The sequence below is a fragment of the Embiotoca jacksoni genome, unplaced genomic scaffold, assembly GCF_022577435.1.
Source record: "Embiotoca jacksoni isolate LCO1_2020_lvr unplaced genomic scaffold, fEmbJac1.0.p SCAF_22, whole genome shotgun sequence".
In the NCBI taxonomy this organism is placed as follows: domain Eukaryota; kingdom Metazoa; phylum Chordata; class Actinopteri; family Embiotocidae; genus Embiotoca; species Embiotoca jacksoni.
The window spans coordinates 3,690,080-3,714,396 of NW_027185363.1; the positions used below are offsets into that span (position 1 = coordinate 3,690,080).

The 24,317-nt window shown below is 38.6% G+C and overlaps 2 protein-coding genes across 4 annotated transcripts in view; both read right to left on the reverse strand.

Annotated features, from left to right (window-relative positions):
- Window positions 1-247: 247 nt before the first annotated feature.
- LOC138202936 (uncharacterized protein KIAA0040 homolog) lies at window positions 248-5,656 on the reverse strand. Its single transcript, XM_069157312.1, has 2 exons — window positions 5,498-5,656; window positions 248-2,197 (listed from the first exon to the last, which is right to left on the reverse strand). Exon 2 carries the CDS (start codon window positions 1,639-1,641, stop codon window positions 1,309-1,311), a length of 333 nt encoding a protein of 110 aa, XP_069013413.1. The 5' UTR covers window positions 1,642-2,197; window positions 5,498-5,656; the 3' UTR covers window positions 248-1,308.
- Window positions 5,657-19,860: 14,204 nt separating this feature from the next.
- The window catches only part of tnr (tenascin R (restrictin, janusin)), an 84,251-nt gene continuing 79,794 nt past the window's right edge, over window positions 19,861-24,317 (reverse strand). For all 3 annotated transcript variants that reach the window (XM_069157315.1, XM_069157314.1, XM_069157313.1), the window contains exon 29: window positions 19,861-23,486. In XM_069157315.1, the coding sequence (XP_069013416.1) occupies window positions 23,367-23,486 (120 nt within the window). In that variant the 3' untranslated portion in view covers window positions 19,861-23,366. The remainder of the gene's footprint in view (window positions 23,487-24,317) is intronic.

Sequence of the window (24,317 nt, forward strand, 5' to 3'; positions counted from 1 at the left end):
TATGTTCAGAGCTGGAAGAGGCAGTCAAAGACAACAATTTGTCACATTTGTTGTGTTTTTCTGCAAAGACATAATTTTATTCTCTTTTGTTTTATTATTTTGATTAATTATATCTGTATTCAGTGCTTACAATCTATAGTCTTCCATTTAATCCAAATTAGCTGCTAGTAAAAAAGGAAGAATCTGGAGCAAAAATTCTGCTGACACATGCTGAGATCATATGTAAAACTTACTTTGAAAAGTGAAACACATTTAATGCCAGTTTAATTTGTGTTGTTTTCAAAAAGAAAAAGAAAAAGAATTCCTCAAATGTTCAAAATAAATTCATATAGTGGACTAAAATGATCTAAATTATAGATGTTGCTTTAACCTCAATGATTTCCTGTGTAATGATTCAAAAAAAAAATTCAACTTGTGTATGTTCACCTCTGTTTCCAGGATCTACTTTTGACCACGAATCCTGTTACGGTCTCTTATATTTAAAAACATCTTCAAGTCATAAAGAATTTAATAAATAGATTTTATTCTTAAGTTTGCTTGTAGGTGTAAAAGTAAATCATTTTTTACTTCAGTCTAAAATTTCAATGAAAACAGGACCAAGAAACATTACAGACTTCTATAGATGCTGTCTAACCAACTATTCTATTTTTTTGTACTATTTGAGCTTTTTGGTGATTTTTCTTACTTTTGGATTATAAATCGTGTCTCATTTGACCTGAATAGTCCAACTCTCTGTAAAGACCCAAAGTGGGTAAACAAGTTGGAAAATATCTAAGACAGAAAGTGAGAGTCAAACACAGTCGACACTGCAGCCTGAAAGTGAAAAGTAGGCAGTAATACAGCCATTTGACTACTGGGCAGACCTTAAATTGTCTCTCTCTCCCAAATACAGACGCAATGAATTTCACATGGGAGCTCTAAGAACAAAGTGCTCTCAATAACACTGTACTTCTCCCTCACACTTGCAGGTATATATATATATATATATATATATATATGCTTCTGTCTGCATATTTCTTCCTTTATGTACCACACACTAAAAAAGCTCATAAAAATGCTGTAAACATGGTCATAAAACCAACACGCACGACATCACATGAATACAAAGTGATAACATTATCTACACTGTTTACATAAATCAACCGTATCTGTGTCTGCCAAGATGTGAACTCTTCCTGTTAGTTTGAACAATGTCTTCAGCCTCCTTTGATTCCAAGATAGTTTGAGTTTTACACTTGTGAGAAGCTCCACTAGCTTTGCTGCACAAGCTGACCCAGGATCAGCAGTCTCAAAACAAAAAATGGATTCTTAGACCACGGCCAGAGCCACCCTGTCGGGCGTCATCGGCCCCGTCTTGACCGAGATCCACAAGTCTTCCGTATTGGCTGAATTCTTTTTCTTCTTTGTTTCTGACCTTGATGTTGCCATGGCGTCTCTGCAGCAGCAGCAACAGCAGCCGTTGGCATGGCGACAGCAGCAGCAGTGGCAGCACACCACCACAGTGGTGAGGAGGACCAGCAGGGGAAGAGCTAGGAGGACCACCAGGCAGATGGTGTTGTAGACGCCCTGGTTGTGTTTGTCTGTAGCAAAGCTCCAAAGTTGGTTGAAAAAATCCTGTATGCTGTCCGTCTTCCCATCCATGGCTTTAAGATACAGAGCTGGGACTCCTGCTCTAATTGAGACTGGCTCGCTGTTCTAACGTTTTAATAAATCCTTTAGAGAATTGTGAAGTTTATGAGACAGTAAATGTGCACATTAGGCTGCTGGAGACACCACAGTAATGAAGATATGGTGTTTGTTTGAGTTAAAAGTCCTTTCATGTGATGTGGCTCCAGTTTATAAGATGTAAGATATCAAGTTTTACTTACAAAACACCCATCAATCCCACAGCTGTCGGGTCAGATAATTTGCTGTTTTAACATTGAACCGCTATGTGCTCCTTCTTCTCATGAAGATGCGAGTTTACACAGCTCTGAGGCTGATTTATTCAAACAAATCCAAAAGACCAAAAGCTCACTTGCTTATTTGATGGATTTTTGTTTGAAATCAGTCAGTTGTGTTCTGCGCTCGAGCCAAGTTTGTTTATGCAGCTCCACATTCCTCAAATTGTTTTTTTGAGTCACCTCTTGTCCTCTTGCCCTTTGGCTGTCAGATGGGTTTTGTCGAGCTGCAGAAAGGTGGTTTAATGCAAGTGCGTCTGTGAAAGAAAAAAAAAGAGATAAGGTTAACATAGACAGAAATTTGGTTTCAGGCAGACAGCTCATCTTCCTCCTTCTTTCCCTTTCCCTGCATCCAATCCATCTGTCTTCTGTCTCTGTCTTTAACATCTCTACTCCTGCTTTCCTCCTCTTGTCAATGTCAGTTTAGGATTTTTTTTCAGCTTTCCCCTCATTAATATTGCAGAGAAGTCATTCAGGATTCAGGACAGATTTCTAAGACTCCCACTGAGGTAGACAAAAGAGACAAAGAAAGAGAGAAAGAAAGAAAGAAAGAAAGAAAGAAAGAAAGAAAGAAAGAAAGAAAGAAAGAAAGAAAGAAAGAAAGAAAGAAAGAAAGAAAGAAAGAAAGAAAGAAAGAAAGGAAGAAATTGTCTGGTGGGAGACAAGACACAGATAGAGGTAACCAATCTTTCTAAAGAGCCCCGCTGAGATGGAGAGTGCGACAGAGTGTCTGAAAAAGAAGAAAAGAGGGAGAGAGGAAGGCCTGAGAGAAGCCTGCTGCAGAAGATTCACATGAATATACCAAGTTAATGGTTCCCATTGCAGGCCGATAAACGGAGTCTGTCTTTTTATAAATTTCTGATAGTTACATTTTCCTCTGACCTCAGATAAAACCTCTTTTTAACAGATATCCTGCAGGAGAAGTGAGGAGCTTCTGTTGGTCTGCAAAAGAAAAGTCAATCTTAAAAATAAAAGTAATATTGCTCCTTTTTGGTATGAGTACAAACTGTTTGATTTAGTCTGAAGCCTTCAGGCAACATCTTTATTTAAATGGTGTTAAACAACTATAGTTTTTCAAATGATTTCAAACACCATCTGATTCAAGTATGCTCCTTAGAGTCTCTGTAGCTTTCGGCTACTGAGCTTCTTTGTATTCTAGTTGCAGAAAGGAGAAAAGATTTTCATCTCACATTTGGTTGCTTCTTCGGCAGAGAGAGAGAGAGAGATAGAAGACGATGCACCTGCAAGCGGAGAGGAAATAGATTCGGTGTGGCTGTCACCGTGCGGCGTGTCTCATGTGTGAAATTTATTTACCCGCAGACAGCACCACTAACTTTTCTGCAACTCATTTGCTCAACAGGAAGCTACACGCTTAACATTAAGTAGTACCCAAAACTTCAGATTTAGAGTTCAAAAAGAGTAAACTCATCTCAGAAAATAGAACTGATCTAAAATAAATCACCACATTAGAGGCTGCGCTTCTTTCTTTCCAGATATATAATTAAATGTTATTTTTCGTTTTTTGTTTTTTCATATCAAAGTTTTACAAAGAAGGTCAGACATCCATCAAATTTTCAATTTGAAAATAAAAAAACCTTTCATTTATGATTGGCTGAAGTGGAAAAAAATCTAAACGCAATGAGACTTATGAGTGAATAGTGAACGAATAGTGTGACTTCAATGTCCCACAGTTCTCCGCTGACAAGAAGAAAAATGGTGGCAGACAAAAACATCACAGATGTGTCTTGCTCTTGGTTTAATCACACTTGACAGCTCAACTCTTCATCCTCATGAACCAAAACATCAGCAGCAGTGGATGGACATGTGTATTAATCCAGATGTTTGGATGTAAACCTGACTGTAGACTGCTCCAAAGACTGTGCACATTGTGGTTTCACTGCCACATCATTCTTGGCTGCAAGTGCATGTTGCTGCGACAAGTTTGGCTGAGCTGCAATACCTTTGTGTTCGCCCTGATCTTCCTCACATTGTGAAAACACTGTCAACATGTGAAGCCACCGTACAGTGAAGAGTATAAGTCTGTCAGAGCGGGACAAAGACCAGGAGAGCTGCATAGAGGTGGGATCTGGCTGTATAAAAGAGACAGCTAACAGTGAGTTAGCAGTGAAGTCATTAAAAGGAATGGGTAAGTCACTAAGCGTTATGATGATTATAGTCTCCTGCCAGGAAAAATGAGTTCACTGTAGGTGATGTTTATACATGGTTGAACTACTATGTTCACACTAACAAAGGAAATATAAAAAAATAAATAAAAATCATCTTAGAGGAGTGGTGCTATAATATAATTTATTTTTACCACTGTGTTTAGTGGTTTATTGAACATAAAATAGAATATTTTCCAGTTCAGGTTGTTTCACACATTGTTTTAAAGTAAACAATATGATTGCCACTATTGTTTTGCCAAGAATCTCTTTCTCACTAGGCAATTTGCATTCCTGTGAGAGCAATAGGGATGTTCACACTGCTGGTGACGCACTTCTGAGCTGAGGTTGGTCTGTCATACAGGTCCTTTTAAAGCATAAAGAGAATATATTCGCAATTTACAAAAAACTCTAAGTATGTTTTCAATGAGACTCCATTCTTTGAATACACGCCTTCTTCAAATGATCTCACTGAAATGCCATTCTGAGACTCTCACTGGCTTCCTCAATTTCTCATGACTTTGTGCTCTCCTTGAGATATTCATATACAGGAAAAGGCCATTTCTGGGGCACACAAAGCCAGGAAGGGGCTGAGAAAAAATGTTATGATTGCACTCCGTTAGCCCCTGCTGCTTTTTTAAGGAACATATGCGACCTAAAAGACAAAGTTGCGACAGAAGGCAAGGCAGGAATCTTTAATGACTTGCCCCGAGCACACGGTCAGAGCAGACCCTCCAACAGGCACCAGTAACACTTGTACTTTGACTTAAGTCAAACACCAACAAACAGATACAGACAGCTTATAAAAACAAAACAACAACACTTTGGATCACAAAGCGCAGCTGTTTTGCTTTGGTAGCTACAGGCCTACTGATACTCTGGAGGAGTACAGTTCACTAACGTGAGCAAGAGCAAGTGCACAAGCTCATTACAGTTCAGACTTGTGTCAGCTTGATCCTGACTGAGCGAAAGGGGCAAAGTGGAGGACATACAGTAAGACCAGGAGGAGGAGAAAATAAAAACCCTCAGTATTAAATCAGTACATTATTCGGTATATTTTATGTTGCAAATTACAATGAATGTCAAAATGAAACTTTTCCTTTCATGAACTGATATTTGATATGGGTAGTTTGTTTAAAAAAAATATATATAAAGCATGTAAGTGACACTCTAGAGCACTCGTTGTCAGGAAGAAACTTATCAGCTTATCGTTGCAACTTGTCAAACATCCTGTCAAATCTAACAACTGCCAAAACAAGATTTTTAAATGGAGTCTGCTAAAGCAGCGGCAGTTTAACCTGGAACCCCACAACAAAAAGCAGCTTATATAAAGCACTCAGGACAGTTCTAAAGTATTTGCTGGCACTCAAGATCTCTTTGAAAGCAACACCTTACCCTGTGTGTACTTGTGAAGTTACAAGTCAGGTCTCCCCTCCTGTCTAATCCACTCAGCTGCTCAAACTCCTGTTGTTTCTGTTTTGGCATCTGGCTTCTGCTCTGCTCTGGTCCCGCTCACCCAGACATCTTGACAAGTCTTCACTTTCTGTTCCTATTTCCCTCTCTATACCCATATTCCCCCTCCTCCTCCTCCTCCTCCTTCTCTGTGAGTGTGTGTGTTTTGGTCACAACGTCACTGCACCCTGCCCACTTTGTATAAGAATGGGCCCTCTGTCTGTGCTTCTGTGCTTCCTGCATGGCGTACTGGATTCTTGTGGTTGCTTTACTTTAGCCACAGAACAAGCGCTGAATTACGTCAGACGGACAGAGACAGAAAGTTAGGTAAACTAAGTAAAAACATGTGACATGAAAGCACAAGAATGCAGGATTGAATACCTCTAAAAAAAAAAACAACCCTCCTCCTTATGTGCACTAATCTGAAAACCTTGCAACACCACTATAAGTTGCAGGCAAGGTTTAAGGACTTTACATAATAACACTAAATGACTGCTCAAGCAAACACCACTCCACCCATCTCAGAGCCTCAAAATGGGTATACAAGAAAATGGGAAACGAAAACTGCACAAGTGTGTATGTGTTATGAATACCGCAGGTGTAAGAACCAGATGCAAGCAAGATGTGAATGTGAGGTCATGTGAAGTGCGCACACACATGCAGGAACACACATTTACTACGCCTGTGGCGTTGTGGCAAGTGCCCTTTTAGTTCAGTCACGCAAAAGAGGATTTTTATTCAAGTAAGAGATAAGAAAAGAAAAGTGTTCAACCTACTTTAAATAGCAGTCGATCTATTCGTCTCCTCAAAGGGGTATTACGAGTAAAAGCGCATTGACACGTGCACTGCGTAAGCACTCACATCCTGTATGATGTGTGCTTGTGAACATGCATAAGTGTTTAATGTGTGCCTGTGTAGTTTGGTCCCACAACCACCATGAATTTCCTTCAAAAACATATCCTTTTAGAGAAACTGCTCATTTACTGGAGTTTTTCTTCCAGTTTCAGCATCAGCGGAAGAATTTATAAAATATTTTTAAAAAAAAATTGTTTTTTCATAATAAGAAAGGAGCAATTTCACTTTTATACACTTGGTGGTTAATGAAAACGCCAAACAAGATTTGTGATACTTAAAAACTCAAAAAGGCTCATGTCCTTCATCTGAAATATGGTCAGAGCACTACTGTTGAGCTACTGCTGCTAGTATAGATGGACAAATTGTTGTCTGATAATCTCAAAAACCCACTTTGTGATCATCTGACTGGCTGTACATGCAGTGTGCTCTTTTGTAGCTACGGGGCATGGTTACATGAAAATTGATGAGACAAGCCTCACCATGTCTGCAGGTGTGCCTGAGCCATCTCAGACAAATAGCAACCAGCCGTTCACACACACACACAAACACACACACTCCCAGCACAGAGGGTGCTGTCTGGTCGGCAGGGCGTGCATTGCTACACAGTGAAACTATATCCTGGCTGCTGTTGAAGCACTACAGTGTCCAGTCACCTCGAGCTAGTGTTGATTAATGACCTCAGTGGCGCAGCGCTCCCCCTGATGGAAATCCTTCTTTACTGAAGTTTATATGAAAATCATTTCGCTATATATTCCATTTGCTGCCTTTCATTGCTACTTCAAAAACCTGCATGTAGAAGTCATCTTTTCTGTGAATATATCTACAAAATCCACAGACACCCTTTTAAACCTGCGGGCTTTTTTTGAACATCCTTGATTTATTGTATGTTTTTGATGCTTCTGTACCATGAGATGACTCATAGAATAACCTGAAAAATGTGTTGGATCTTATGCAACAATTTGCGTTTTCAGGTAATAGAAAAACCAGGCTGCAGCTGTTTCACAACAAATGAGCAATAGCTGCTATTTCTTTCCATTTTATTGAAAGAGACTGTGTTTTGTTCTTTTATAATAAGGACTCCATTATACCCTCCCTTCACTCTGAGGATACCTTATGTTCAACTTACACTGCAGTGACCCTCTTATTCAGTACGTCCCATTTCCTCTATAGAAACTTTACTCTCAATTTATACTGCGTTGACCCTGAGCTATAACGGGCGTATAGCTCCCATCTGTTTTATAGAAACCTTTCACAGTGGAGCTCACGTATGAGGGAAACCTCATACAATATATACCTTTATCCTACTTTGGGTCTGCAGCTGAACAAATTGCAGGAAAGACCACTGAGCTCCCGCTGGATCACCGATCACACAGTTATGATAGCAAAAAAAGTGACTGTGACATTACCAGCAGCATTAAATAAAGCCTTGTGGAATTACTGGCCTATGCAAGAGGGCATTACCAATCGCTACTGGATCTGCCAACATATACTGAAACATGAGTGAGCCCGAACCCTACACTGTGCACTCTGTGAGTTCTTGAATGGGAGCGCTAATGAAAAGTGACTAAAGGGTTGTCGTAGTGGAATCTGACAAGTATCCAGAAATAGCCTGCTAATAAAACCAGTCCCTCCAGAGGCAAACCTGAGCAGTGATTCAATCCTGTAAAATGTTTGGGCCCAGCCCCGTGACTACAGGCACAGAGAAAGATGTGATTAGGCTATATAAGGAATTGCCTCTTACTTAAAAAAAAAAAAAAGAAGAAGAAGCAACAAAGAGCTATTGGCTGGCATGTAAACTTGAGGTTTTTACAAGGGCACCTATAATTGCACATTCCAGCTATGAAGTCAGTTGCCCATTTTGACATCTAATTATGTAATAATGTCAGCATGGTTCTCATATGACATGCACTGTTTTCTAGGTCCAGACCTTATGTTACTGTAAACGTGCCCTTCTTGGCTTGTGGTGGAGAAGTTTGGCCAATTCTACTGCATAAATAAATAAAGACTAACGCTGTCAGCTTGCAGTGAGGGAAATATTTTCCAAAGTGCATAATTTGAATCAATGGGGACTTTCTAAGTTCCTCTATGCTCACCCGGTATTTCCAAATAAAGAAGAAAAATTACACACCGTGGGAATAAAGAGTCATGTTAGCCAACATGTGTGGTTGCCATGGAGATTTGAGTTGAAGGTGGTGAGAAAAAAAGATGATTACTAATAAGTATGAATGACTCATAATATCTGTAGAAGTGGACAGACAGACACATTTATAGACAAGAAAAGGATAACTTGAGAAGGAGGCAGGCAAGCCCCTCCCCCTATTTTCAGGCTTTGTTCTAAGCTAAAACAAGATAACACGCGCCTGGTTGTAGCTTAATTATACTGACCAAAAAGACATAGTCCCAGCAAGAAAACAAATACATATTTCTTAAAACCCTTTTAAAGCAGATCAATACTACATGAACAATGCTGTCATTATCTCTCACAGACAGACTTTGCCTCCTGTTTCTGACACTGAGAAATGTGTGATAGACAGTCTTAAAACAAACACAGGCCCTGATGTAACCTTATGTGGTCATAAGATAACCAAGTAATATATTAATACACTGCCCTTCTCTCTCTGTGTGTGTGTGTGTGTTTAAAATGTCAGCCCTTGTATGCTGCTTTATACCCATTTAGGTAAACATGATGACAAACTTTATTCAGACTGAAGCAGATGCTTAATTTCTAATATGTAGCTACAGGAACGTTTTTGACACAGCAAACAAGTTCAATTACAAATTTTTAACATCCACTGTGGGGGAAAAAAAATACTTTTAAAACTCAAAGGCGCTCGGCTGTTCAACCTCAATTTATATCCATATGACAGTAATTGAATCTTTGGCTTGCATTAATCTCCTTACCGTGTCACATTTTCTTATCTCGTTATTATCTGTGTCCAGTCCCACTTCCAGGTAATCGCTGTTAATCAACGAGACAGACCGGTGTCTAACCCTACGCAGTGCACTTTGCGTAAGTGGACATCAGTTTGTGTGAGAAAGAAAACTTGACAGCAGAAATGTGTCTTTAAACATGTGTTGACCACCGTGTGCTTGTGTTTATGCAGCATGATTTAAAAATAGACACTTCTGCCTTGAGGTGGAAATTTCTCAACACAAACCATGTGTTACATGGCTGCATACAACAGCCTTGATTGTGCACACGTGTTATAGTTTATGTAACAGAAGATGAGGAGGTTCTCCCTTCAAGTATTCTAATTGACAGTCCTTGTTTATTCCTGGCTTTTAACTATAAAAACAAATAAAGTTGGCAGACTGACTCGCATACCATTACAGCACGGTTATCATTCACCTCCAAACTGTGTGCATTGAATAAAGGCTAAAATGCACTCTTACATAGAAAATGTGATCCAAAGATCTCACAGACACACAAACACACACTACTTGCACTGTGCTAAAGTCTCGGGCATGTAGGATTGGTTTCCCTGTAGGTGAAGTCATTAAGTGCAGAACAAACTGTCTGCTGAGCTCGTCCCTCAGGTCACTGTAGCCCTGAGAGACACTTTCACATGTCTCGGCTCTCAAACCTGAATGGCTCCTGAGGACTTTTGTGTAGTTCACCTGATTCACGGGGTGTAAGGATCCCTGCTGGCACACCACAAAAATCTAACTCCATTTCCAATTTGGCCCCAAATCCTGAAAAGAAAATGGCAAAGCAGGAAAAACAAACTGACTGTGACAATCTAATGCTTAAAATAAACAGATTTAAGCCATATGTGTTGACCAAATGCAGCTGCCCGTATGAGTTATATGTCATGTTATAAATGTTTGTTAAAATTAATATGACTATTATACTTTGCCTATTTGTGATATATATATATATATATGTATATATTATTTACGTGATTGGACCTGGACCAGTTATTTACATGAAACCATCTGGGAAGTTTGGAGAGGAAAGGATTCTTCTGGTGAAAACTAAAGAGATCGCAAGCCAAACATTTAGCACAGAACACCCAGTATAGTATAGTACAGTAGTACTTGTGGTTTGGAGGAAAATAAGCACACAATTAGGGTTACAAAGCTGCATGATGCTGATCTTCATTACAGCATTTTTGGTGCAACCTGTCCTCAAACTGATAACAATAACAGCTTCAGACCCATATTTGCTTTTAGAATTACAACCTCTCGTGGTTTTACAAATTATAATGGGCTCAAACACCGGACTTTCCCCCTGGAGACTGCTAGGGTAGGTAGGTAGGTAGTTACTTTATAAATCCCCAAGGGGAAATTTTTTCGCTACAGCAGCATACAGGAAGCAATAAGATAATAATAGAATAATAAAAAGCAATAAAATAGCAGTAAAAAAGTATTAAATATAAAATGCACAGTATATACAATACAGTATATATATATCTATATATATTATATACAAACAACCAAGAAACACAGACAACAGTGTTATTGTTGTGTAGTGGATTTTGCCAGAGGTGAGAGTGCTATTTGTGTCCTGTAAGAAAACCAAAGTAAACATTGACTTATTTTAATTTATGTAAAGTATTTAACATATGTAATGTAGGTCGCGTAACAAACTCCAAACATGATCTTTTCCGAAACCTTTGGTGCCTCATAGTGCCTTGACCTAGCCAAACAGCAACCTCTTCACAATGTTAACCACATGTCACTGTTACCCATTCTGTCATTTAAGTGTTGTGATGGAAATCATGAAGCCAGAGCGCAGGACACCAACTTCATGATCAACAGCAATATTTATTGACAGACTCAATCGAGTAGAGGCAGAGTGACAAGTGTAAAGGGGTCTCCTCAATCCATCTCTGACTTCCTCCCCAAACAGCTCTAGTTTATATTGTCCTCCAGAATGTTCTGTATCTACGGATAAGGAGAGGCGCCTGTCTCATCCTTAAAACTTGGTTAAACCTTGGAACACCAGACTGTCTTTCTCTTTAGCCATAACAGACCTTGTCATATGGCAACACAGAGTTCAGGAGAACATAGTGACCTCAAGAGCTCGGGAAAACCTGATGAGACGGAGAGACCCAGTGATGAAGGAATGTTCCTCCACAGGTGTGAAGACATGTTGGTCCTTTAGAGGGAAATAAAACGCTCATATGGGAGTCGGTGGAAATCAATACAGTATTGTGTTGTTTTGGTTTGAGGACATGTTGTTATTGCCACAATATTAAACCCACTATTGTTGTCTCACTGACTTAGATGTAAGCTAATTAAGACCCATTTCAGACTGAAGGGTGAACCAAGGTGTTTGAAGGGGTCAAACTGCATAGTTCTACTCAGCTTTGTGACCCACTGGTCAAACAAGGGTAGATTCCAATGTGAATGGCTCAACCTGGGTTGTTATTTTTTTTATTTTTTTGCCTGTCCAGCACATTTCTAGCCTATGAGTTGTTTATCGTGTATCTCTCCCAGGTTTTGATCCAGGTCCTGTCTGAATTTTCATGACCTGAGATCATCCCGTGATCACTGACAAAAAAAATACATAGAACATCCCCACCTCATTCATCGGTTTGGAAGAGGTATGAAACTGCATGAAGACTACGAGAAGAGACAACAAAATGTAATAGTTGTTGTAAATTATTGAAGCGCCTTGTTTTTCTCAGTTGTATGATTGCAATTCTGACAGAAACTAAAAAGAAAATAATTACTATCTGGAATCCATGCCTGACATCAATTCACACGCCACTATGTGTTCTCTGCAGGTAAGTACTACTGAAAAAAATGGTAAAAAAAAAATTCCATCTACTAATAAGCTAGAAAAAAGGAGTAGGATACACAAGCCCATCTGATATAGCTGTCAGGAGTACGCTGAAAAAGACTGGGAAACACTGATGTAAATGATAAATCAAATCCAACAAGAGGAGGGGATGTTTACAGTGGTTAAATAAATATAATCACAACTAGAATAAAGGAAGTGTGGCTTCTCCCTCTGAAATCAGCTCAAATCTAACACATGTTTTAACACTCTAACTTCTCGTTTGATAATTTCCTCTTCTTCCTTTCCAGATTCTTCTCCTGCAGCCCGGCTGTCAATCCGAATATTTTTCTAGGCATAACCTCACCCTCTGAACCATGTCAGCTCACATCTACAGCAATTCCCAACATTTACAGGCGAGCCCATTTAAGAGGTAGAGACAGGAGTGTGGTGCTTTTAGTAATTGTGTTATGGCTCTAGTTTGTGTATTGATAAAACCTTAGCAGCTGCAGACAGTAAAGACTTATTTAAATCTAAAATCTAAATAAGTGGAGGGCGTAATTGGTTGGTCATTAGTAGTTACGAAGGAGAAGAGCAGTCTCATTAAAAGAGTATTCAGGCTGCAGAACCTTATTCATGCATTCATTCATTAATTGCCAGTGTTCGAGTGTGCTGAAACCCTGAATGAATGGTTAGATAGATCTCTCCAATAATGGGTGTTTTTCCTCATTTTCATTTGTGATCCTCCAATTAGAACAAACTCAGACACACACGAAACAACCCAATAAAACAAAGAGAAAAGAAGTAGGAGTATGTGATGCTAAACCAGCACACCGGGTCTTACCACACGCTCTACTCCGCTGAGGTTGAAAACAGACAAATCTTTATGCCTCTCTTGTATCTGTGATTTATGTGAGGCCCTGTTCGTGCTCCACCATTCCAATTCATGGAGCTATGAGCATCAATAAACGTCTGATGAAAATCAAGCTGTTCACTGGCCGGTCGCCCAATTAAGCCCCAGTGTTTACAACGCTATCACAGAGAGAGTCTAACTGGGAAATCGGGGTTGCACCTCCCTCTTATTCAGATGCCTGCCAGGGCCTGTTAACTTTCTGGGCTCAGTGAGATGTAAAGAGACTCTCGGAGCGCATGGGAGACTGGGGATGGCTCACAACGCCGCTTTTCATCAGCTTCACGCCATCACCAGCTCTGTGTTCAATCCTGTGGAGAGACATGGAGACATTACTGGATGAATGGGATGAGTAGAAGAGGAGGAATGGTGGAAACAGAGCGAGGAGAGAGGAAGAGGAGGATGGCTCACAAAAGGAAATGGATGTCTCCTCCTCCTTTGACCGTGTAGTAATAAACATTATAGCTGTTCAATGGCGTTTTGGCACCACAAAAATCGAATTGTCTAACATTTGTGCAGTATTTTTCCTCATTTTTATTAGTGTATGTAGAAGGGAAGCATGAATAATACACATAGATTTCAATGTCTCAAAGGGAATTTTCTATTTAGTCATAGATTTTAGCTATTGAGTCTTAAAGTGTAAATAAACAATTTTTCTTTAAGAATATATAGTTTTGGAAGTACCCAGCAGGCATCATAATAAAAATAAGGTATTTCTGTGCCTAATTTGTGCCTGAGGAATATTCCATGTGAAAATATTGTTATGATATGATCAAGCGAGGCAGGTGTGCAGATGAATACCCTGAAGAAAAAACAATAAAGGTGTGTTACGGTGGCAGTCTAATCTACTGGCTTCTTACAAGTGCCAACACACGTTTTCCTACTTTATTGGTGTTTGTGTGTGTACATGCGGAGGACAAGTCCGTGAGTCAGCTGCTTGCTACTAAATTAACAGAGGTATCGGCGGTAGTTTAGCTAAGTGTTCGCTGTAGTTTCAAGCTTCAAAGTGCGTGTCATCGGTCAGCTGTAGTTTCTTTGAGTTCGCTTCCGTTACCGCAAAATGAGTTAAAGTGCACCACAGGGACAACAGTGAGGTTGAACCCGACGCTGGAGTGGAGGCCAGACAGACTCCGGGGGCCACAGTAACTGGGATGACTGTTTTGGTCCTGCAGTCCAGACGCGTGCTAGCGCCAAGTTGACAGAAGCCCCGCACTGCCTGCAGCTCTGCGTCACTCCCAACTTGAGCCGTTTCTCCAGGACTGACATCAAACTGAATAAAACTCTCTTTGCTTTCATTTAGATTGAAAGAAAAGCATGTTTCTGTCTTAATGTGCAGGCTGCAGCAGTTTTTTTTTTTGGAGTGGTTTGTGGGTGTGTGCTCACTTTATGCTTTTGCTTTAGTAGGGTGAAGTTTTGAATGACAAAAGTGTGCAAGATTAGGTTTGGAAAAGTTGGAACAGTGCCATAAAAACTAATTAGCTGGTTAATGTGCAATCAAAATTGTTTGCGTATCAGCCAAACAGGGTGGGCTCAATTTATTCAGATGCTTACTTCACTGAAGTTGAAGGTTGTAAAATTTCACTTTTATTAGGGTAGCTTTGTGAAGCTGCCTTGACTTAAGAAGCAAAAAGATACATTACTCTAGACTTGGTCACAGTGTCTTAGACCCAGTGAAAGTGATTGTGTCTGACCCCAAAATTTGCTTTCTTGTGGTTCACTCCAGACTTGTCGTTACAATCACATCGGGCCCCTTAAGTAAATTAAGCATTGCCTGTGATGGTTGAATAACTACCAGTAATTCAGAAACTGTCTAAAATAATAATGTGGTAACTTGGCATATTATCCAGCTTAATAACACAAATTAAACGAGTAACTTTAGAATAATAAGCTTGATGTTCTCTTTTTTTTCAATTTGAGGTATAATGTATTGTAATCAAGGTCAGATTGACTTCTTCTAATTTGTTTGTAAATGTTTTGAGGTGGGATATTGGATTATAACTACGTCTGAATGGTTGCTCAGGCGCCACAAAAAAATACATAAATGCACATATAGACATAATTGTTGTAATATCCAGACTTAATGTCCCTAGACTGCAGTTAGAAAGTTATTAATTCATTTTATAAAACCAAACATATTTCTGCTGTAGATCAACGAGAAAAAGTGGGCTCTGTGAGTTTAAAGAATAAGTGGCAGATTACCCTGCCTACTCAGGGGCTAACATAACCACCGGCTCCTTTTAGATGATGTTATCATTTCCATGCGTGACCGATGAAATGCATCGTGATTTGCTGCATTATACGACCAAAGGGAAACAGCACACGGTTCTGAGTTGGGTTATTTTAGTGTCATAGGTCCATCTGAAATGAGCTATGCGGTTAATCGGATACAGAGAGAGAGCTGGTCGGGACTCTGTTTGACTGGCAGCAGCCGTCAGCAGAGCTGTCTGTGGGAGGGTCAGACAGTGTAAACAAACCTGTGTCACGGATTTGGCTGGTTTCATAGTTCCCTTTTTTTCTTTTGCTGGATTGGGCCTCTGTAAGTGTTTATAGTGGCTTATTCTGTTGTCAGCATTACATAGAACATAACATTTTAATGTTATCATGTATTCATTGTGACACTTAAATAAAGACTAAAGTTTTAATTTTCTTCCTTTACTTGCTATTCTGCAAAATACACAGACAAGTTGTGATTTTCACTACGTTTGTAATGTGTTCTCGCTGTCTGCTTTTCCTCTCGTGTATTTCCTCAAGAAAATTCCTCATCATGCGATGTGTGAATCTTTGGCTTCAGAGTTTCACTGATGCTACTAGTGGACGTAATGGCATCCGCTCTTTGTATTCTAACATGTTTTTTTGTTGTTGTTGAAGTGATGGCTAATTGCTAGTGTTAACATCAACAGTGACAACAGTGCCTTGCCAAACTTTACAATATAAAGTCTTCTGGTCTATGATGGATTATATGAAACCCCAAAACTTTCAAACAACAGACACAGAGCCTCCCTTGGGCACAAGTTGTTTTGAAGCATCTCTCTCTTAATTGTTTACCTCTCTTTTCTTTTCTTGAAAGTACTGCAGAGACAGAGCCTCTCCCAGCTGTTAGCAGACTGTCATGATGAACTTCACTGTTTTACATATTATTTATATAAAATCACAAACATTATGGAGGAATAGCTATTTTCTTATTTTGGCTGCTGGCCAGTGAAACTGATTTACTGGCCAATTGTGCCGGTGGGGGAAAAAATGTTACATTGGACACTGCTGCTAATTAATCATTTCCCAACCATGATAACTGTAAGTTTGATAAAGATATACTTTATGTAAGAAGTACAGCCATAGTCTTTGCTTCAGTCTATGAGTCCACCTGTCTGTGCCAATCATGTCATCAAGATGATCTGAAGTCCATTTAGTCAGTTTCATATTCAGGTCTTATATTTTTGACTGTGGAACAAAAACATGAGTTTGGCCAGTTTTGAACTGAAACTGCTTCTCCCTGACGACCTCTGTCGTACGTTAAAGTTAACATTAGTCACAGCGCGCATTCGTGGTCTGCAGAATATAAAGTTTATTGTCAAAAAAGTTATAAAATTTCAGGTATCAAGGTCCACACGATAAACGGAGAACTTTGTCAAACTATGAGTGTTGTTTTTATGCTCCAGCTGTGCAGGGTCGTGTGAAGAGTTTAGTTTTGGTGAAGACTGAAGAGATTAGTTTATCTCTGACCTTTAATGCACTAGTGCTGTGTTGCTCATTTATTTGAGTCTGACTGTAATATATTCCCAAACTTCACGTAGGCTCATTATTTACCAAGTTGTTTTTGCTGACCAGGCACTTGAATGGATAATTAATGGATGATTAGAACATGCTGTAATTAAACAATGAATCTTAAAACTGCTGAATTTCAGGTTTGTGATTATATCATTGTGATAAAATCTCAAGCTGTGTACAAGAATAATGCATGTTTACATTTACAGTCGTGCGTATTATTTCTCTTGCTGTGTTTGAAGAAGCACACTAGTCATGTATAACCGTCAATTAGACCAGATGATTCAGAAAATTTGTCAAATTAAGCTTGAATTAATAGCACAGGAGGTGGGAGTGCAGGTTTTTCTTCAGTATTACTGCAGCAACGAAGCCAAATGAACAGAAAAACTATACTGAGTTTTGTTATATTTGGTGATGTTGTATCTCAAATTGTTGTCCCCAATTGTTTTCCCCGAGTCCGTTGATAGAAGCAGTCTTTAGGCATTTACCGGTCTTAGTTGATTTTTATTAAGCGTAGTTTACAAGATATCTTGGAGAGCCCAACATCGACCTGAGGTCTCTTTGTTGGAGTCTGACTTCCCCCTTTCCGGCACATACACTTATACTATAGGAAGAGGTGTTACCTACAGTGAGGCGGGAACATTTGCATAGTATGTTTGTCTCAGTACTTTTCCACTGTCCTCCGTTTGAACCACATCCCCCTTTTGATCTGATAGTGAGTTGCACCCTACTGTGACCCCAACGTGATAAGTTCCTGCATAAGCAATGTGTTCTACAATGCTTACAGTCAGTATGTATTTTGTGCTTCTGTGCTAGGATATGTTTACAACAATACAACACATATATATATATATCATATTACTTACATATAGGTCGTACCATCACTACCAATCTTAAGGTGTAGACAAAAGGCTGTGTATGTAAATGTGAGTGATACTGCTTGGCCAAACCAAAAGGTCACAGTAGGAGGTCTGCAACCTGTGGGGTCACATACAGTTGTTCTTTGAGGCATTATCAGACGGCTGTCTGGAGGATTCCAGGGGGTGAAGGAAGACAACCCCCACCTCCACCAACCAACAAAGGATACATCAATACACATGACTTTTTGGTGGAAGACAACCCAAATTATATTGTATTAGCGTACAACATATGAGCCCTCATATGCACTAAGCAGATCTATATTCCACAGTGACTAGATAAATGTGTGTTCAGGTATTCTTTTTGAATGAGGAGGTTACAAGTGGAAAGCATACATCTACAATAGGTTAAGAGACAATATAACTCAGTCAGTATCTTACATTTTGGCAGATGGAGCAACTCACTTGAGTCTCCAGTGGTTGCTTGGCAACCTCACAGTAAAAACATGAATAAATTGTCTCATAATATACTGTAAAAGCATGCATTGCTTTTAGAGGAGCAACAATAAACAGCAATTAAACTGCAGTTTTTGTTTAGTTTGAATAAATAAGATGCAAGCTGCTTCTGAGGCAGATTTTTTTAATTTGTGGAGTCCTGGCTCACGGTCTTTGTGCTAAGCTAAGCTAATTGGCTGCCGGTTGTATCTTCATTTAACAGACACGCATGACAGTACAGTTATAGTGTAATCCCAAAATGTTAAAGGTTATTCCATTAAAGTGAAGGTACTCACTTACCTACTCTTTCCAAAGTTAATGTGTTGTTTTATGAATTAAAATGCTTTTTTTTTTTTTTTTTTTTTTTTTTTTTTAATTTGGACAGTCTAATTAACTTAAAATTGGGCTCTTATTAACTGTCCCTTCTCTACAATCACCTCTGAAGATTACTTAACATATACGTTAGTGAAAGTGTTGCTATCTACAAGTGTTGTGATATGTTTTCAGGTCCAATCAGGATTGTTATGTCTCTGTGTGTGAGCATATGGTATAGGTCTTGGAGTCCAACCACAGTGGCCTTTATAACCCCACCTCTCACTGTTCATCACAACAGTAATTGTACTCACTTTGATTTTTAATGGCCTTTTAATTAGAGCTGCAGTTACTTTGATGAGTTGAGGCCATGTAGTCAGTCCACGTTGCTTCATTATTTGTTGGAGTAAAATGGAAGAGTAGTTACAGTAACCACAACTCAACTTGTTGAATATAGAAGTCGGCTCCAAGATGAACACAATAAACTACGGTTTTCACAGCTATGCATATATGTTCATGTTTCAGTGCAGTAAATATACAATATACATGTTTGCACTTGAAATTCCCTCTGTTTATACAACAGTCAGTCTCTCCAGATCTTGCGATCGCAATAATCAACGCATATTCAAGCAAATATTTGCGAGAGCTTGCAATTTTTTATAATTCCCGCGATTTTTCCGCAAAAAATGTCATCAGCAGAAGCTGTGCTGAAAACATTACGGCATAAAGTAAGTCTTTTAAAACAAAACTTGCTCTACTAACACAAAATAACTCCTCAATTACAATCAGCAGTTCTCCTCCTTTCATCTCTCCAAAACAAACTCACCGGAGGAAACCGGAAGTGGTGCGGTTTGTGGAAAATGTGGCCTTCGCAATAACATTTTCTAATGAAATGCTTATTATCAATGGAAGCGATTACATATTGCTGTATGCTACAGGAAATGTATACACATGTCAAGTTGTAAGAAACTGCACTTTGTTTTTGTGAATACAGTCAGCCTTTGTGTTGAATTAACATGAATTAAACAGCATCTAAAGCTCTTATTTTGATGGCTGATGTAGTCGTTGTTTCTATATTAGTCACAGACTGTCTGTTCTGTAAAGTTACGGCACTTTTATGTGCTCTTTTATGGTTCTCTAAGTTCAGTAAATAAACACAAATAATTAGAATTAAAATATTTCTGTGGTGTGCAGCTTAATTATTATCAAAAAAAGTGATTATGCTGTATATGTATTCCTTTATCAGGTAGTGCTTTAAAAAAAATCACTTGCAATTTTTTTCTAATTCCTGCAATTTTAGGCAAATAACCTAAAATTTGCAAAATCCTGGAGGGACTGAACAGTATGTAATTGATATCTTCTAAACAATATGAGAAACCGACACATATCAGACTATTTGAATATTTTATTAATATGTAGAAAATGTATTAAAAAAGGAACTATATAGTACATGTTTTAAGTCAAACTAGAGCTAAATTTGACAGTAATATCCAAGGTTATCCAACAATAAATCCTTAGTTTCAGCTTTATATAAGCTTTTCAAACAGTCAAGTTCACATTTTGTCAACATTTACATTTCCATGGCAAGATTTCAAATCAATGCAGTTACTATATCTGGCTTATATAACAAATATTGCCAAGCATGGTGGCAATATTGGTTTATTAACTTGTGAACGTAAACCCCTGAAATAAAGCCTTTTTGCTTTTGATGCCATTCAGGACCCTGTGTTGCTTCAATCACAGAGAAAATGTGGAAAATAAATAGCAGAGAAATAAATAAGGGGAACAGGTTTCCTGTCCTTCAAGAGGCTCAGTACAAACAGTGATGCAGTGTAAAAGTACTTGGGTCACTGAGACGGAGTGTTAAGTTTAAACAGTCAGGGAGATTCTCTTTTCAAACATAATGTCATACAGTAGATTGAAAAGATGAAATTTTCCGTAATGGCAAACTGAGAATTCAAACAAAATGCCAATTTAATATCCCCCTGCCCTCCAAAATGATATAAAAAAAAAAGAAAAGAATTAATGCCACTTGACTGAATATTAGATAACATTGAACTATGCGTAACATCAAGAAAATATTTCAGGTTCCTTATTTCAATGTTATTTCTGGTATGTCGCCATGACAATACAGATTTGTTCAATTTCATTTGTTTTTCAAAAATGTCTCAATGAAAGTTTCTTTTGTTACATCAATTTATGAAACACAATGCAATGTTTGTCCCATGCAATAGAATATTTTAAACAAATGCAACGAGAAAAAAAATAGGAAATTAATGAGATTATTAAAAAAAAACTTGTAAAATATAGATGAATATAATATTAGCTTTCTTCTTGAAGGATTTAAGAGCACCTTATAGTTTGCAATAAGAGATAATCCTCACAATACAAATGACATTCTGTTCCTTTTTCTGCAGAACTTCTTGACCTTTGTTCCTCGCACAAAAACCCACCGAGGCAAACTTCATCTAAGTAGTTAATGAAATAAGTACATAGAAACGTCTCTACTCTACTATAACTCACTATGGGAGATGGATTGCATGAGAGAGTCTGAAACAGTCAATTTGACACTTCAAAACATAAATCAGACCTGGGAAAGGTCACGTGTTGATTATCAGGCGAATAATCAAAGAGATCTACATCTTCTACCTTAGAAACCATTTCAAGAGCTCCTTTTACCCTGATCAGCAAAGAAATGTGACTACAAATCAAACTGAAACATATCATCAGGACATTTGTTTTTCACTATCAGGCTCTTGATCGCAATTTAGTTAACATGCAGTAGGCTCCAGTTATCCCTTAGCACAACGTTGGTTAAAAATACAGTGGTTAAAAAGGAAATGTTCAAGGGGACTTTCTGAATTAGTTCGCATCTAAAGGGGGAACACATCAAAAGACACAGTATTTTCAACTCTATATCTACATGATTATATTATTAGTAGTTTATAGAGGGGAGCGTACTATCGTTTTCAAGTCTAAAGAGGAAAAAAACTAATGAAAACTCTACATGTCATGTGATGGAAGCCAGATTTGCTGGTTCGCTGCAATGAGAAAAGTGAATTAACGAAAGTAACAGAAATACAAAGGAACACATTTTCCAGCTAATCCAAGAGGAATAAAAAAATACGTATTTGGAATATTGAATTTATGACACCATATGTTGCTTGCAGTGATGGTGACATTGATTTCCATGGATTGTAGCCGGCAATTCTTACTTGTTTTCATTTATAAGTGTGAAACCAGAGGGGAGATATCGACATGTTCCTCCCACAGAGGAGGCAGAAAACTACAATGAAACAGTTCCCAGAAAAATGCAGTAGACTAACTGACACTGAACACTGAATAAAACACAGTTTGGTAGGCATGCTGCAGATTACACCCGCCCCGCTAAAAAGAATACATTCTCCGCCATGTTGGCGGATTTCGTTGTTTCACTGCGGAGCTTAAATTGGGAAGAAAGTAAAAGAAGAACACAGAAGAAAGACTTGGCTCCACTCCACCTGCTGTTCTGCTTTCTTTGTTGACTTTATTTCAGATAGCAGTGGGAGAGAGGCAAGGCTAAAATCTTCACTATGCCCACCCTGATTTTCTTCTGCATAGAATTCCGTGATCACAATGCATAAAATAATGCCTGGGGACATGATTACCATAAAAGGCTCTAAAAAGTGGGACTTTATTTATCGAGGGAAAATCTGCTTCAGTGTCTTTGGTGACAGAACTGACTGGCATCTTTCCAAACAGCAGGCTGACAAAGGTCCTTATTATGCAGATCTTTGGTTACATAGATCAGCACCATCTCTGCAAGCAATCACCGCATCTACAGCAGGGGTGAAGCGGTTATTAAACGATTGTGATTTGCTTGAAAATGAAATCCAGGAAGCAATAAATGCCCGTGAACAACTAAAGAAATGAACTGATTGAACAACAATAGTTTTGCTGTGTTCCCACTCACAGTGCAAATACTGTCTCAGTGCGGCGACCAATAATAATAGTTTTTGTATTGAGAATTATTTTCATTATGCGTATTGTAATAATCAAAACAAATCAAAAGTAGACAATAAAATCAAGTAGATGATTATGAAGCTGTTGCTGGTGTGCTGCTTTATAAATGATGACTGGATGTTTAGATTTAAATGATAATTTTGATCTCATGTCCAGTATTTGTCATCATGTTTATGGTAATTTAATATAAGGTCAAAAACCAAGCCATCAAATTATATTAAATAGATGGACTTTGTCACAATATCAGTTATAAAAATATATATATATATTACAGTTAAGGGTTTTAAGGGCATATACAGTATATTTTTAGTTAAAAGTATTATTTCATAATGGTTAAAATAATGCTTGCTCTCACTCTTGAGGGCATTTCTGAGCACATTTCCTCGCATCCCAGGGAAAGGCAAATCACAGATTAAAGGAAAACAAAGCGTATTGGTTTGCCTTTCCTTTTCGTTTTTTTTGTTGTTTTTGTTTTTGTTTTTTACAGCAAATAGAACCATTGTCATTCAAAGTATTTAATAAATTACATACAGTGTCTTCTATCATCTCAGTACAGCAGGGAAAGACAGCTAAAGCTGGGCAGGTGTGCGGAGATCAACAGAGTTCGGACTTTGTTTCAGCCTCTGCTATTTTATGATCCCATCCATGGTTATAACAAGTTCTGATTGTTGGTAGTACATTAATGTTTAGTATTATCTTACAAATCTTAATAAAATATTAGTAGCTTTTTGTAATAACCCACTTGTTCTCTGCAGTCTCACTAACGAGCCTCCCCACTGTTACATTCCTGCCTGCCTTTACGGTCAGTGAGGCACGCAGATAGCAGAAACTCATCACTAAACATCATCCGAACTCCATTTATCCATGACTCTGGGCCGGGAGGAGGTGGTTTGTTTATACAGGGGCAGACCGCCTCCTCTTGCTGCTGATGCTACGAAAGTTGAATGGCCTCATCTTCATCTCCACGAAAGGAATAGAGAACTCATGGCCTTTCCAGTGGTACCAGTTGATACCCTGTAGGAGTGAAAATATGATTTTTTAGAAGCTGCTCCAGTCAACAGGACCTTTTTAGGCAGGGCATTTTTAGAAAATAACCGAACATATGACAAACCAAGGCTGAAGATGGAAATACTTTCAGTGAAGTGTATTTTAGTTTCAGTTGAAGACAACACTCAAAGCAGGAAGGCAAAAAGCCTGACTTAATAGCTCGCGCATTTATGATCTTACTGTAATTATGGTCTCACTTTAGCTGTGCTAATCCTGCTCATCACCAAACCCCCCCTCGTTTGCAGCTCTACACCAACATTTCTCTGTGTTTGTATGCCTTTCCATCTCTGCTCCCACCTGTTCTCATTTAATGTCATCAAAAGACCAAGAGAAAGGCACAGAGCAGAGAGAGAAGTGGCGGTGCTCTAAGCCTTTGTGGTTCAGCCTAATCACAGCTTCACATAACACCTCTCTGGCTTTCTCGAGTCATTTCAGTATGAAGCAGAGAGAGAGAGGTCCATCACACTCTGGTCAAAAGGACCAGAAGGGCCATCCAAACTGATGGCTCACATGTACCAAACAGAAAAAAAAAAAAAATCCATTTTAGTTTGAGCATGTTGTGCTGGTGGTTCTTATTTATAATCAAACACATGAACATGTTTGTTTCCTGCCTTGAAAATACTTTTACTTCCACATAAATACTTTCATAATTTTAACTTGCTGGAGAGTGTTTGAATAAACTAAAATCCTCCTGAAAGTGTCTCTTCAGACTAATAGCACTATTAAGTTGCATCCTCTTTAAAGGTTTCTTTTAAAATTGGACTAATGGGGCAGCAGTTTTGCTCCTTCAAATTTTGA